The 16,163-nt window shown below is 43.2% G+C and overlaps 1 protein-coding gene across 1 annotated transcript in view; it reads left to right on the top strand.

Moving 5' to 3' along the window:
• LOC311229669 (DENN domain-containing protein 2D-like) overlaps positions 1-16,163 on the top strand; it is a gene marked incomplete at its 5' end in the record, with an annotated part of 70,216 nt that overhangs the window by 33,680 nt on the left and 20,373 nt on the right. The window contains 5 exons of the mRNA XM_084315744.1: positions 7,025-7,165; positions 11,264-11,412; positions 12,036-12,207; positions 12,462-12,512; positions 13,770-13,851. Of these exons, the coding sequence (XP_084171870.1) occupies positions 7,025-7,165; positions 11,264-11,412; positions 12,036-12,207; positions 12,462-12,512; positions 13,770-13,851 (595 nt within the window). The remainder of the gene's footprint in view (positions 1-7,024; positions 7,166-11,263; positions 11,413-12,035; positions 12,208-12,461; positions 12,513-13,769; positions 13,852-16,163) is intronic.

The following is a 16,163-nucleotide window of genomic DNA, read 5'->3' as shown; positions in this document are numbered from 1 at the left end:
CTCATCCTCCCTCCCTCTCCCTCTCTTCCCTTCTCTCTCCTCCATCCCTTCCCCCCCTCTCCCTCCTCCTCTCTCCTCCTCCCCCTCCTTTTCTCTCCCTCCTCCCCCTCCTGTGTTTAGTGTGTGAGCACGTAAGATCTATATCAGAGGGGGGAAAAGAAAAAGGTAAAAACGGATAGGACATGGTCAAGTGTAATAGATTTCAGCACTTCATATTACTGCCATTATCAAGACAGGGTACCTGAGTTGTATCATGGAGTATATAACACATGTCATGTGCAGTCACATCTGCGCAGGCAAATCAGAGGTTACAGTGTAGAAAGTAATGCGATTTTTTTTTTTGTCACAGTTAAAATGGCGTTCGAGGGAGTCACTCACACCCAGGTGCTGTAGGCCATGATTGGTGTGTGTAGTTATCAGGTCTTTCAGATGCAGGTTTTATTCCCAGCTATTCAGGGCTTAATTGGTGGGTAGTGTTGTAAGGTTTTCAAAGTAAGTGATAAACGGCTGCCAGTATTGGGTAAACTTTTTTGTAGATCCTCTAAGGGTAAACTTAATCTTTTCCAACTTTAAGAAGAACATAGTGTCCGTAAGCCACATATCTATTTTGGGGGGGGGTAGGTGATTTCCATCCTAACAAAATCCTACGTCTTGCTAGCAGTGTGGTAAATGCTATTATGATGGAGTTAGGAGTGTTTAATTGTTCAGTATTTGGTGGGACTCCAAAAATAGCTGTCTGGGGCGAGGGTTCAAGATCGATTGAGAGGACTTCAGATAATATTTTTAAAATAGTAGTCCAAAAAGTATACAGTTAGGGCGGCTAGGTGGTGCAGTGGGCAAGGCACTCACCACCAATGCTGGAGACGCTGGGTTCACGTGTTCGAATCCAGCTCTCCACATTGTTTTCAGTTTGGCTGGTCGTCCGTACTAATACAATTGGCAGTATTAGAGGGTGGGAAAGCTGATGGGTGGGTCCTGGGCGTTGTAAACAGAAAAATACTCCTACAGTTCGGTCGGGGCGCCTGCTCAGCGAAGGAAGGATCTGGAGGGAGGTAGTGTGATCTTCCACACATTACACTCTCCCAGTGAGAATCTGAGCTGCCAGGCTGGCTGCCGGCTGGCTGGCTGCGCATGTGTCGGAGGATAGCATGTGATAGTCTCCGGCCTCTCGGACCAACAGTAGGGGGGGTGCGCAACAACCAGGAAGGGAGTTGGGAATTGGCATAACAACTAACAGTGGGATGGGAGAAAAATCGGAAAAAGATGGGGGAAAAGATAAATAAAAAAAAAAAAGTATACAGTTTAGGACATGTCCAGAACATACGAGTGAGATTAGCTGGAGAAGAGTACATCGGTCACATTTGTCTTCCACATCAGGGTATATTGCTGCCAGTTTGGATTTGCAGTAGTGGAGTCTATGGAAGATTTTGAATTGGATGAGCCCCAGTCTAGCACAGGTGATCGAGGTCTATAGCTCTGGTCCACCATTCGTCAGGGAAGTCCTCCCCAAGCTCAGTCTCCCATTTGTTCTTTGTTTTTACTAGAGAGGTTGTGTCAAGTTCGGAGATAAAGCTGTAAATATCAGAGATGAAGCCTTTCCGCCCCGGTCTGATTGTGAAGAGATATTCCCAGGGTTGATCGCGGGAGAGATCGGGGTAGGAGGGGTAGTAGGTTTGTATATAATGTCTGATCTGGAAGTAACGGAATAGATTGTTTCGGGGTAAATCATATTTGTTGCATATTGTTCCAAAGTTATCAAACCTATTATCGTTGAAGAGGTCTGAGAATTTCACAAGGCCTCTGTCTTTCCAGAGTGAGAAAGCAGAGTCGAGAGTTGAGGGGGTAAATAAGTGGTTATCTATGGGGCCATTGATGGAACTTTTCATATATTTGAAGTGGGTACGAAATTGGGTCCAAATTTTCAGTGTAGCTATTACCACTGGGTTGAGCGTGAATTTAGAGGGAGAGAGTGGTAGATTGATTGAATTGATTGATTGAAAAGTTTATTAACAGATTGCAGAATGGGTACAGTACAGTACATCTCAATACATACAATTGTTAAGGGGATGCAGACCAGAGAAAGACTTTCGTCTTGTTTCCACCAGGGTCCCCCATTTTCAAGCTTGTAGTAGATCAATGCAGGAAGGCAAGTTAGACGGCAAGAACCTAGCTTCCAACAGACACCAGTCTGTCAAGGAAGAGCGAAGCCAGTAAGATATCTTCGGAATATTGGCAGCCCAATAGTAGTAGATGAAACCCCTGTTTTCCCGGTTTCTCTGTAATACATGACATATTATTCTGGGTCGTTTGCCTTGCCAGACAAAAGTAGATATCATCTGGTCGAGGGATTTGAAAAAGGATTTGGGTAAAAATATTGGGATGCATTGGAATAGATAGGAGAGTTTAGGGAGTATCATCATCTTTACAGACTGTATCCTGCCTGCCAAGGACAGGGGTAGACCATCCCATCTGTGAAGGTCCGATTTCAGCCTATCAAGCAAGGGGGTAAAATTAGAAGATCTAAGGGAGGAGAAAGAATTGGTGATCTGTATTCCAAGGTACTTAAAGCCTAAGGGTGAGATACGAAAAGGTACTTCTACCTGTGTAATCTGACTAGCGCTGCTGTTGATAGGATATAATTAGCTTTTATTATAATTAAGCTTGTAACCGGAAAAAGTACCAAAATTCCGGAGGATACAAAGTATGTGGGGGGTGGCAGAGACGGGATCAGAGAGGTACAACAGTAGGTCGTCCGCGTATAGGGAGACCCTATACTCTGACTCTCCATGCATTACACTGGAAAATAAGTGGGAGGTCCTAAGATGGATGGAGAGTGGTTCCATTGCTACAGCGAATAAGAGGGGAGATAGGGGACATCCTTGCCTTGTTCCACGTGTTAGGGGGAAGTAGGCAGATCTAAAGTTGTTGGTGCAGACACTAGCTTTAGGGGAAGTGTAAAGTAGTTGGATCCAAGAGATAAATTTGTCTCAAACCAAATTTCTTTAGTACTGCAAATAGGTAAATCCACTCCACTCTATCAAAAGCCTTTTCGGCGTCAAGGGCGATGACAGCTTCTGGAGAGTTCTAAGGTAACGGGGAGTGTATTATATTTAAGAGCTTCCTGACATTTGAGAGTGGCGATTTTGAATAAAACCAGTTTGTTCTTCTGATATAATATTTGTCAAAAAATGCTCCAGTCTGGTTGCGAGGATCTTTGCCAGTAATTTACTATCTACATTTAAAAGAGATATGGGTCTGTAGGAACCACAGTCAGTTGGGTCTTTGTCCTTTTTAAGAATTAGGGAGATGGTGGCCTGTGTTAGAGTGGGGGGGAGGGAGCCGTTGGTTAGAGATTCATTGTACATATTAATTAGAAGATGGGTAAGTTTAGCACTAAAGGTCTTATAAAATTCTACTGGGAATCCATCAGGGCCAGGAGTTTTATTATTTTGCATTAGCTTAATTGATTGAATAAGCTCCTCTATTTCAAGGGGTTGGTCCATAGTTTTTGCGTCTTCCAAATCGATTGTAGGGTTGTCGAGGTTTGATATGAACTTTGTCATGTTGGACATGTTAGACGGGAATTCCGATTTGTAGAGAGAAGAATAGAAAGTGACAAAGGCCTCATTAACATAAGGAATAGATCATTGTAGTAGCCCCAAGTCATCTTTTACTTGTGGGATAAGTCGGGCGACTGTTTGTCGATGCAACTGATGGGTCATAAGACGACTAGATTTCTCTCCATATTCAAAGTATAAGACCCTTGTTTTGAGTAGCAGTTCTTCGGCTGCAGATGTAGTGACTAAGTCAGCTTGAGCTTGGAGATCAAGTCTCTTCTTATGCAGTTCTGGGCTAGGATTGGAGGCTAGGTCTCGGTCGATACTAGAGATGGTTTTACTTATGTTACTGAATTGGAGCTGCTTATTCTTATTGGCTAGAATAGAATATGAAATTATTTGGCCTCTAAGAAAGGCTTTTAGTGTCTCCCACAGAAGGGGGGCAGAGGTCCCCTGTGTTGAATTTGTGCTAATAAACAAGTCAATTGAGTCTGAAATATTTTTACAGAATGCCTTATCTGACAGAAGAAGAGAGTTAAATCTCAAAAGAGGTCGCTCTTTTTGGCATATAGAGATGTATGTCGACAAGCAGCGCTGCATGGTCTGAGATGACTATAGTTGTGTAGTCGCATGATTCGACAGCCGGCAGGAAGGATCGGTCAATGAAGAAATAGTCTATACGAGAGAAAGTGTTGTGGGGGTTCGAGTAGAAAGAAAATGTCTTACCATGGGGATTCTGGTCTCTCCATGGATCTACACAGCCGTTTGCTTGCATAAATACACTGAAGGCTTTTGCCATTGCCGACTGCTGTTGGGTCCTGGGGCTCGATCTGTCTAACAAAGGATCCATCACACAATTCAAGTCACCCCCTAAAATAAGACTGAGTATTCAGGCATGGAAGGGATGATAGGAGATTATTAGCAAAGTTTGGGTTGTCCCAGTTAGGGGCATATATATTTACCAAGACGACTGGTGTCTGGCGAAGGGTGCCGGTCACAACTAGATATCTGCCCTGTGTGTCTGCACTAACATTTGATACTGTGAAATTAAGTCTTTTATTAATTAAAATAGCCATTCCCCTTGACCTAGCATTAAAGGCTGAGTGGAAACATTGGCTAACCCAGTTAGTACGCAATAAATAAATAAATAAATCGGCAATACAATAATATGCAGGATAATACCTTTGGTGTGAGTAGTTCTTTTTAAACATCGACAGTCCCCCCCCCCCCCCCCCCCCCCCAGCCCCTGAATGCCCTCCCCCTAACAACCGTTCTTATGCATTTATACGAACCACGGAGATTTAGTAGTTTCGGGCCATGGAGCCAGGTTAGCTAGGTTAGCCATTTTCAGCTAGCGTTAGACCCTTCATTCCGGCCAGGAGAGGTTAGACGGTGTTCCGTGGTAATTACTGCGGTAACGTTAGTTCAAGTCACCTCTTTTCAGTGGGTAGTGTCTTTTTTCTTTATTTAAAAAAAAAAAAACTTCTCCGGGGCACTTAGAAAGCATGAGATCAGTTAAAAAGTAAAGTCAACCGGCCCGGTCAGAATACAGTCAATCGTAATAGTTCAAGGTTCTCCCAGTTAGCCGACTTGTCATTCCAGCATACAGTCTAGGTAGCATCGCTTACCATGCTAGCTTCAGGGAAGTGGCGGTCGTAGAAAAGCTGTGCTTCTGTGGCGGCTTTGAAGGCATGTATTTTTCCCCCATAGTCCACTTTCAAAAGAGCAGGATAGACGAGACAGAACTTGATCTTCTTCTTGTAGAGTAGTGTTTTAACGCGGATACATGTCTTTGCCCAGAACCTCTGCAAAAAATTACGACATACATCAGACAGTGTCCTCTCCCTCTGCGTTCTCCGGGATATTGATAATTCAGAGGTTGCATCTGCGAGACCGGTTCTCAGCGTCTTCTGTCCAGCTAGCAAGATCTTCACTTTGGGAGTTTAGTTGAGCACATGTCTTTTCCAAGCCCGCAATCGTGTCACTGTAGTCGGAGAGGGTTCCCTCTAACTCTCCCTCACTGGAGAAAGGGCATTTTCTATAAAATCCAGGAAAATGTCTTTCATGTCTGTAGCTAGCATTGTGCGGAGATTGTGCAAGTCCTCAGGGAGGTTGGGTCGAGCGTCGGTCGCCATCTTAACGGTATCGTTAGCCTCTTCGGAGTATTGAACTGTCGACCTCTGAGCGTACCTTTCTCTGCGTCTATTTGGCATTTCTTCACGCTGAGTTATTCATTTTTACTTCATGCAAACAATTTTTTTGTATAAAGTTTAAAAAAAGATAAGAAAAATAGTCTGGTTTGTTGAATGTCGGGAGCTACCTCCTCACGCGCCTGTTCCCTTTCACATCGTAACCGGAAGCCCTGTGACACCATTTTCCGTTCTCTACCTTTTTCTCAAAGAATATGGCAAAGTCTTGGGCAGAAACACTGTCTTTTTATACTTCCTCTCTGCCGCTCTCGGGCCTGTCTTTCTTCTCTCTGCATCTGACAGCCATGGACTGGGTGTGGAACGATGAGCAGGATTCTCTGCGAGGGGACAAAGCTTGTAGAACGAGGTTGAGAGGGCTGAAAGGAGGGTGGAGGTTGCCTTATCTGGGGGGAGAGCAGAGAAAGTCTCACACAAAGGTAGAGCGGATAGGATGTCAGAGGAGAGGGTGGAGGGAGATGGGGAGAGTAGGTTGCGTCTGAATGAGAGGGTTTGAGTGGATGATTTGGGATTTAGCATAAGAGTTAGTGAGAAGGATATCAAGAAGTGGTCTGATATATGGAGGGGAGTTACCGTGGTGTTAATTATACTGGAGTCACAGGAGAATATGAGATCCAAGGAGCTGCCAGCTTTGTGGGTGGGAGGCATGACAGTGGGAGTCAGGTCAAAGGTTTGTAGGAGAGAGACCATGACTGGGACGAGTCAGGCAGGTTGAAGTCACCAATTAAGAGAAGGGGGGTGCCATCTTCTGGAAAGGAGCTTAGAAGCATGTCCAACTCATCTGGGAAGTGTTCAAGGGGACCTGGAGGGCGACAGAGAGTAACAATGGTGAGATTGAATGGACTAGAGACAGATACTCATGCTATTTGAGAGAGGAGTGACCGAGTAGGTAATGATGTTAAATTTGTAGTCCATGAGGGAGAGGTCAAATGTCTGGAAGGTCGTTGTGTGTGAGAGAAGTTATAGTTTGTATATAAGGCTGCAGGCGTCGTTGAGTTATCTGGTGTCATTGAGGTCTCTGTAAGAGCCAGAAGCTGGAGGTTTTGACTATGGGCATAGGCAGTAAGGAAGTCTGATTGACAAATTCCATAAGCTTCCTCATACTGGTATATTTGTGGCCGTAGGTGGGTAGCGGAGGTTGGCAGGGTTACTTCCAAACTGGTAACTAAATAATAAAGTGATTACATGTTTATAAATCATGCAGTACTCAACCATCTTAATTTGAAGTCCCTTTAAGCCCCCAGCTTTTTCCCCCTCCAGATCTTTGACGAGGTAGAGAAGCGTCGTCAGAAGTCCATGGCCATGATCTACCCCTTCATGGAGAGTCTGAGGGAGGCCCCCTTCCCAGCACCCGGAAATACTGTTGAGATCAAAAGCTTCATCCCAGAATCTGGCACCGAGGTAAAGATAGCAGACACACTGACCAAGATATTCTTAACTAAAATAGAATGAACAGCTGTGTGTGTGTGGAATCCCCTTCCTTTAAACTAATTAAAATATGATAAAGATCATTAACTCATCCAGCGCCAAAGCTTAATGAGCCAGGGGGCGCTAGAACGCCATCGCTTTAATCAATGGGGAGACTGCGAGATTTGCGAGTGCTTAAAATATATCTTATATTATAGCTATGGGTCTAATACACCCGTCGATTGTCAGTGAGTTGCTTCCAGTCAACATGCACGAAACAGATTGTTTTTTCATCCGTACATTTCCGTTTTATACTGTTTTGAATATGAGTATAGTTTTGGTGATTCTTAGTAATCCCAGGAAAATACGCGATAATAGCGTTTTAGTGGAATACACTAAACACTAGGGCTGTCCCCGACTAAGGATTTGGATAGTCGACTATGATTGGCCAAAATTTGCCGTTAGTCGACTATTAGTCGACTAAAAAAAATAAAGTATAATAATCTTTTTATAATTTTTTTTATTATTCCATTTGGGCTGTGGGGGGTGCTTAATGTCTGAAGGAGTCGAGTGGTCCACTGATGGATACATCTTGATATTTGTCTAGTCTAGATTTGATTTGATTTGATTTATTTTAGACAGTAAAAACATATACAGATCATTACATCACATATTTGCTTTTGTCGAGGATAGAAACGAAAAAGGCGCAATGACTTATTTACATCGTTGTCCCTGGAAGTCAAGGATGCTTGAAACAACACATTCAACTCATTACAGTTAATCATTCACAATTATTACATTTGTATAGCAATAATAGTGTGTTCATTAGATGGGTGAAATCCTCTTTCAGTGCCTCTGTGCCTGTTTTCTTAGGCAGTTAGCCTATGGTATGCGTGCCATTAGCGTTAGCCACGCTTCTAGGCCTCTTTTCTTTTGGAAAGAAGGATAAAAAATATATATATATATATTTTTTTTTAATCTTTTTCCCCCTCCTTTTTCCGATTTTTCTCCCATCCCACTGTTAGTCATTATGCCAATTCCCAACCCCCTTCCTGGTTGTTGTGCACCCCCCCCTACTCAGGGCTGTACGCTAAGCTTTTTCACTAGGGGCACACTTGCCCCTAAATGAGAAATTTAGGGGCAAAAAATATTTTTTAGGGGCAAATTTTTAAATAACAATTTTACCATTATTAAAAAAAATATGTGCCTCATTACTGTGGTCCTTTTATTTAACATTTAAGTGCGTTTGTTTTCAGGTTTGTATTTTTTTTTATAATTAACCAACTGAGAAAGTGTGTAAATCACTAATAGAACAAAAACAACAAACTGTGTGTGTGTGTGTGTGCGCACGCTTGTGTAGTGCTCCTTGAATGAGATCACCACAACACACACACACCATTGCATTAATCAGGAGGACAAGAAACTCTGCATACATTTGTTTCACAATGAAAAGTGCTTTAGAAATCAAATGAATTATTATTGTAAATAACCCCATGAAAGGTTTATTTGTATGGGTAATTACCTGCTTCATATTTGTGATGTTACTGGTTTCAGTGTGTGCCTAAAGTGATCAATGTGTTGGGCCGTTTATAGAGATCTATGCCAATTAATGTTTATGTATATCCGGGACTTTTTTTAATAAGAATTGAGAGGTATTTGTATATGTGACCTTTATTTTGAAAACCGTGTTGCGACGCAACCTTATTTACATTTGCGCTTTTGACAGTGAAATGTTCAGTCCAACTTAGCTGGAAGGAAAGACTAATCAAAAAGGTTTAATTGACCCGTATGAGGCTCTTACGGTAGGACTACTCACCTAATGCATAGCTGAACCTGAACGTTAGAAGTGTCCGTGTCCTTGTCAATCAATCATCACATCATCACGTCAATCATCATCATCTTAACATCTCTCCACATCGGACGTGGTTGTCATAAGATGGACTGATATCCACTCCGTTGTTCTTTTTTGCGTCTTAAATGTATTGAAATGAGGTGCTTCTTTGGCGATGCAATAGCCCATATTGAAAGGAAGAGAGCCCACATTCAGTTTCGTTTTGCTAGGAATTATGGGATTTGGTGTTGGATAGACTACGCAGATAGGGACATGGTCTTTAATCGCACGATAGACTACAAGTACCAGGTACTGTATATAGCGTGACCCAGATTCACTCCACACGCAAATCTTTTTTTTCACTCAGGCTATCGGTGATCGCAGTAAGTTCATTCATTACCGACAGATTCTTTCATAGCACCACGACATTGTGTCGCACTGTACAGCCCTGGTTGTAGGCTAATGTTTTTTAAAAAATTTATCCAATTTGTATGGATTAATTTAGGAGTGAAATGCGAATGAAGGGTTGAAATCACAACTCGCAACGTTGCTCCCAAATAATATTTCCAACTCGCAACGGCCAAATTAAGGGGCAATTTGCGACGAGATCATCGCACTGTACAGCCCTGCTACTGTTGGTCCGAGAGGCCGGAGACTGTCACATGCTTTCCTCCGACGCATGTGCAGCCAGCCGGCAGCCAGCCTGGCAGCGCAGATTCTCACTGGGAGAGTGTGGAAGGTCGCACTACCTCTCTCCAGATCCTACCCTTGCTGTGCAGGCGCCCAGACCGAACTGTAGGGGTCACTGTCCACAACGCCCAGGACCCACCCACGGCTTCCCTCCCCCTAACTCAGCCAAACGAGTTAGTATAGCGATCAGCCCAAGCCAAGGCAATGCTGACTCTCCGGGAGTCGAGACCGCAGCCTCTTGCATTGGTGACGAGCACAATCTCCGCTAGGCCACCTGACCGCCCCTTTTTTTATTTATCTTTCCCCCCCCCCTCCTTTTTCCGATTTTTCTCCCATCCCACTGTTTTAGTCGTTATGCCAATTCCCAACCCCCTTCCTGGTTGTTGCGCACTCCCCCCTACTGTTGGTCCGGGAGGCCGGAGACTGTCGCATGCTTTCCTCCGACGCATGTGCAGCCAGCCGGCAGCCAGCCTGGCAGCGCAGATTCTCACCGGGAGAGTGTAACGTGTGGAAGGTCACACTACCTCCCTCCAGATCCTACCCTCGCTGTGCAGGCGCCCCGACCGAACTGTAGGGGTCGCTGTCCACAACGCCCAGGACCCACCCATCAGCTTTCCCACCCCTAACACTGCCAATTGTGTTAGTATGAATGACCAGCCAAGCTGATAGCAACGGCGAGAGCTGGATTTGAACCCAGCGTCTCCAGCGTTGATGGCGAGCGCCTTACCCACTACACGACCTAGCCGCCCGATATATATCTTTTTAAATAATTATTATTATTATAATTGTTTTTTTTTGGATTCGACTAAGAGGTTGGCAGTCGACTACGGCTCCTTTCGACCGATTAGTCGACTAATCGACTAATAGGGGTCAGTCCTACTAAACACGTTGTAATTGTTCGCCTGATTATCGAATCTTCTTGAAATCAACGCTAGATTATCATTATTATCCTTCCTTGTGCATACATGAAATGGCCCTCGTAGCGCAGCGCTCCCCCCCCCCCCCCCACCTCCTGCACCCAACGGTAAACAGCCACACACACACACACAGACAGCTTCGATCGCGGTAGAAAGAAATATCAGATCAACGCAAGATTTTATATATAGAGTCCTTACCTGGTCTCTGATGTAATGCAAAAGAAATAATCCAATTATCTGATCGCCATTCCAAATACTGCTCGTGGAGGTCCGTCCCACATTGCCCGGCATTGAAAATGAATGGATATAGCTAATAAAAGAAAAGCTATTAAAACCTGACTTTTCTTGTGATTGGCGCTGAACGGTTGGCGAGTTAACCCGACTTTTTCTGTGATTGGCGCTGAATGAGTTAAGAATTATTTTGTTTTTGTTGTGTTTTAGTGTTTCCGTCAAAGTCAGAACGAGAGTTCAGTATAAGAGAGATCTTCTGTCCTTGTATTTTCTATTTCCGTCGATCCACATTTAATCTATTTGACATGAGCACATACACACATTCAGGATCTGGAGATGGTGATAAGTCAACATCTGATGAGCTGTGGAATGCAACGTACCTTCTCCTTTATGGTTTAATAACAGTATGTGTGTGTTGTCCAGATCATTAGGCTGACTCGGCCATGTGACTCCTGGCTGGAGCATGTCGACTTCAGGACACTGTTCAGCTGCCTGTCGGACCAGGAGGTGCTGCAGGTGTTCGCCTCCACTGTCATGGAGAGACGGATCATCTTCATTGCTGCGGAAAACGGGTGCATATTATGTGTTCCTTGAGCATAACGTTGTGTTCCCCAGTACGCTTTTGTCACAGAGGTCATTTTGTGTTGGTTTCTGCATTTGTCTATCTTTTTGGTCCATTTCTAGTACAGGTTGTTGCTCCAAAATGGTTCTCATTTTGATACTTTTATTAGGTATTTGGAAGGAGCATTGGTTGAGTGGGTTGGTTGGTTGATGAGTTGGTTGGTGCTCAGATGCATGCACTCAATTGCTTCATCAGGGGTGCACGTGGATCAGGCATAAGGGATGAGGGCGAAAACAAAAATGTAGCAACATTTTATTAGTGAAAATAATAGCATTACTACCTGTACATTACATTCTGTTAGTTAACTGCCTTTCACTTGGACAAGGAGGTGAGGCTACTATCTGCACTTTTGTGTGTGATGGGTGTTTGTGTGTTCCTGACGTATTTAGACTACAAACCAGTTGATTGGGAACAGCACTGTCCTCAATTTGGAAAAGTCAGATTTTTGGGTCAGTGGTTAGGGTTAGGTTAATTACGGTTAAAGTTAGGATTAGGAGCTAGGGAGTACATGTAAAAGTGTGTGTGCGAGAGATGCATGTATGTAACATTGTGTATGTATGTGTTGTTCTGCAGTATTCTATCCCAGGTGATCCATGCTGTGGCTGCGCTGCTGTACCCGTTCACATGGCAACACACCTTCATATCCATTGTTCCCACGGTGTTGATTGACGTTGTCATGGCGCCCACCCCCTACCTGCTGGGGGTCCAGAGGAACATGCTGGACCATGTTGACGACCAGAGCGATGTGAGTGTGTATATATATATTTGTGTGTGTGTGTTTGTGTGTGTGTGTGTGTGTGTGTGTGTGTGTGTGTGTATGAGCATCACACCTCTACAGACAAGAGCCCTCTCAGTGTGACAGTGATACAGATTTAAATGTAGGAAAACTCCTGACTATCCAGTGACTCTCATTAGGACAAACCCAATTACTACAAAGAGCAGTAGCTGTGTGTGTGTACATGTGTGTCCTCATGGTGTTACTTTCTACCCTCTCAACAGATGCTGATTGTGGATTTGTCAGCTAATGCAGAGAACAGATTCATAACTAGTGTAAGTATTAAGGTGAGATGTGTATACATACACATACTATCACACAAAATAAACAAGACACAAACGCATGCATACAATAAAACATACAAGGACCCACCCACACACACACACACATACACAATCACCTAGAAGTAGCCAAGACCAACTGCAAGCAAGTAAAAAACAACACGCATGACGAAAACACGTATCTCCAATCTTATTACAGGTCTAAACTAGTGTGGCTCCCATGATTCCTATTTGAAGCCAACTTGTTTGTATGTGTCGATAGGGGTGAGTGAGGGGAATGTCCAAGAATCTTTTGGCCTGAATTTATGTTCTACTCTGAGAACTGTCTTTCCTGATCTGCCAACAGAGTTTCCTTCCAGGGCCCCGTTCCCCGTACGTGGCTAACTGAGTTAGCCAGATAATCTTCAGGATAACTTGACATAAGTCAGGCTTTTCGGTTCCACTAAGCAGGTTTTGCTAAATCCCTATGGCGATTATTAATTCCATTAAGCCTACTGCCAGCAGGCACATTTAAAGAAATATAATGTGATTGATTGGGGTAATGAGGGACTTAAAATGTGCCTATAGATATGCATTTAACTTGTCAGCGATATCTTCCCGTTAGAAAATCATGGTTTTCGGGGATCGACATCTGCTGCCTTTTCAGCCGAAATTATCCTGAGTACTCAAGTCTGGTTTGAAATTAACGAGAGTGTTTGCGACCGGATCAGCCTTCGAGGAACCGAGATCATCGGGTTAATTGAATCTGGCTAATGGGACTTTTGATTGACTTAGTTGAACCACGTACAGGGAACGGGGTCCAGGTCACCATAGCTGTGGGATCCTATACTATATTAATTAAAGTCACCACTAAGTGAGAAACGTTTCTAGATGTACTGTGTAACTATGGAACAATATATGCCAAATCATTGATTTCCTTGGTCTTTCTTATATCGTTATGCTATTTCATGGTGACTTTGCGACCGTGAACATTTTCCTCTGCAAAACACACTGCTGTTATATACGTAACCCTGTTGTTGTTGATGTGGTTTATGAGGTTGTATCTACTGTATACCTGTACCTGTATACTATACCCTTGCCTTGTAGCTCTGACCCCTGATGGTGATAAACCTTCAACATTTCATATTGGCTTGATCTGTCAATTCATTACTTGTGGATTATCTAATTAAGGCTTCTCTCTCTCTCTCTCACATACACATACACACATACACATACACACATACACATACATACACATACACACACACACAGATAGGAGATGAGGACACCATCCTGCCTGAGAAGCTCCAGGAAGAGTTACTTCAGGCTTTGTGTGCCAAAAAAGACAACTCCAGTAAGTCATCTTCAACAACATCCCTCTGCCAAACATACAGGCTGCTTATGCATCCTGACTACTCAGCGACTATCAAGAATCAAGAGGTTTATTTGTCACATACATACCAGGGCATACAGTGAAATGCAGGTGGTCATGCCCGCATCGATTGTGCAATAATACAATAATAAAATAGACATAGAAAAAAAACAGGTAAGACATAAGATGTGCATGATAAAAATAGACACTAAATTAAGGCACTGGTTCCTATGTACACTACTATACAATATACAATTTAACTCAGTCATTATGTTATACTTAATATATCTAAACTATACTATACAAGAGCCACATCTGTTCTTTCCTTAAAGTGGCTTTTATCTTCCTCATTCCTTTAAAGTGACTTTTCCATTATTTAAAGTGACATTTTGTTTAAAGTGATTGTTTAAAGCGGTTGCAGCATGTGTGTGTGTGATCATGTGTACTTGTGAGTGGAGAGTTCAGTGTTCAGTGTTCTGATGGCCTGGGGGAAGAAGCTACTAGGAACTACTCTAGTATCTGTATCTCTCTGCTATGCTCTCTGACTGCACGCGCACTAGGGTTGTGCGGAGATGTCATTATCTGTATCTGTTCAACCAACAAAATTATCCGTATTCGGATTTGGGCATGTTTTAAAAAGAAAAAAAATTGCAACAATTATTGTACAACACAAGATGGGAACAGATGTAATCAAATTCACAAATTAACATTAGATTAAAGGAAGTCACGTTAAATCCAGCAAATGTATTTTCTAACCTAATATTCATTGGAAATGCAATTGTTGTGCCTTAACTCTTTGATGGCCAAACACGTAATATTACGTGTTTCACCGCCAACGCTTGAGCGCCAAACGCTCCCCGTTCTAAACCGTCATCCGGATCATTCTAGCCGTCCCTGGCTCATTTGCCTACGTTGGAATTGCAATGCTGATCAAACCTCACCAGGTGGCAGTATCGCCTACCTTTTAAACTCTGATAGAAAGGGAACAGGAGAGACAATGAATGAAATGGACTATCAAGACTCGCTCTGAGGGAGAGGAGCTCCTGCAAAGCAATCTCTAGCAGATCTGCTCGCCTCAAAACCTATAGTGTCCCGTAAACATGTGTAATTACATATAAACGAGTAATCGCGATCGCCGATGGGATCATTGGAATTATTCTTTTTGGAGTACCTCCTGGCTAAGGTAAGGACCCCCTATGTCTATTTTACCGAACCTGAAACATGTTTCTGTAACGATCACAGTGGCTTACTTTACTGGACATAAACCAAGCTTTTTCTAACAATCAGATTTTCGGGGTACATGTTATATACCTTTTGATTTGGGGTTTCAGGGAATCAACCAGAACGATTCGGGCTTATTGCATATAATGCGTCCTATCTCACAATCTATGGAAAAAGACTGGATTCTTTTGGAAATGGGCGATGTTCAGCGTGTAATAAACTACAAACTACAGTGTGTAGAAACAAACAATTTTTTACATGTTGGACTAGAAATAGTGTCAAATGATCCATACTATTGTCTCCATAACTGTTGTGAAGGGCCAGATTAAACCGAATATATATATTTATTTATATATATATATTTAATTGTATTTGTATATTCTCTAATATTCCCTGATATCCCTTGTATATTCCTTGTACAATATGCATTGAATATCCATTCTAGCCTACTGAACATCCCATAATAGTCTCCATTCTACTATTGGTCGAGACCTTGGTGCCAGGCTGCCATACCCCTCAGACCCAGTTCAAACGTACCGCTCGACATGTACGAACAAGTCCTAGTTCCGCGTAGGAATTTGGCTACCGCACCACTAATGGGACTATTTGTTCATAGTGCGTATATATACTGCGCTACTAAAGTAGGACTTTCTTTTCAGTCCAGTTTCTTACCCTCCAATAGAGTCACAGACGTAAAGCCTCCCCGCGATGCCACGTGTGGGAGTAAGGCCAAGTTCGCCTACCATCGGTATTGAGACATCGTGTATATTAATATTTGAATAGTCATATTTGGCACTATATCGTCGAGTTGGACGTAGTCTATTAAAGCTAATAATAGTCTGTTAATATAGTGCTTCGTGCGGTGAGAATACTACCGTAGTCAGTACCCCATCGTTTCGGGCAGAGAACTGGCTGCTTACCCAGGGTGGTTGACCCTATGTGAAGCTGCACCCGAGGAGCCCCAGAGCCGACGAGCGAGTGGACCTGTATACCGGATTATTCTACCGACGACAGCCCGCCTTCCCAGGCACGGATTATGCTTTGGATACTTTGATTATTCTATGGATAAAGAC

This window comes from Notolepis coatsorum, assembly GCF_963971535.1.
Source record: "Notolepis coatsorum genome assembly, chromosome: 6".
Lineage (NCBI taxonomy): Eukaryota > Metazoa > Chordata > Actinopteri > Aulopiformes > Paralepididae > Notolepis > Notolepis coatsorum.
Note: the sequence above shows the minus strand (reverse complement) of the source record. Positions and strands in the feature narration are given on the sequence as shown.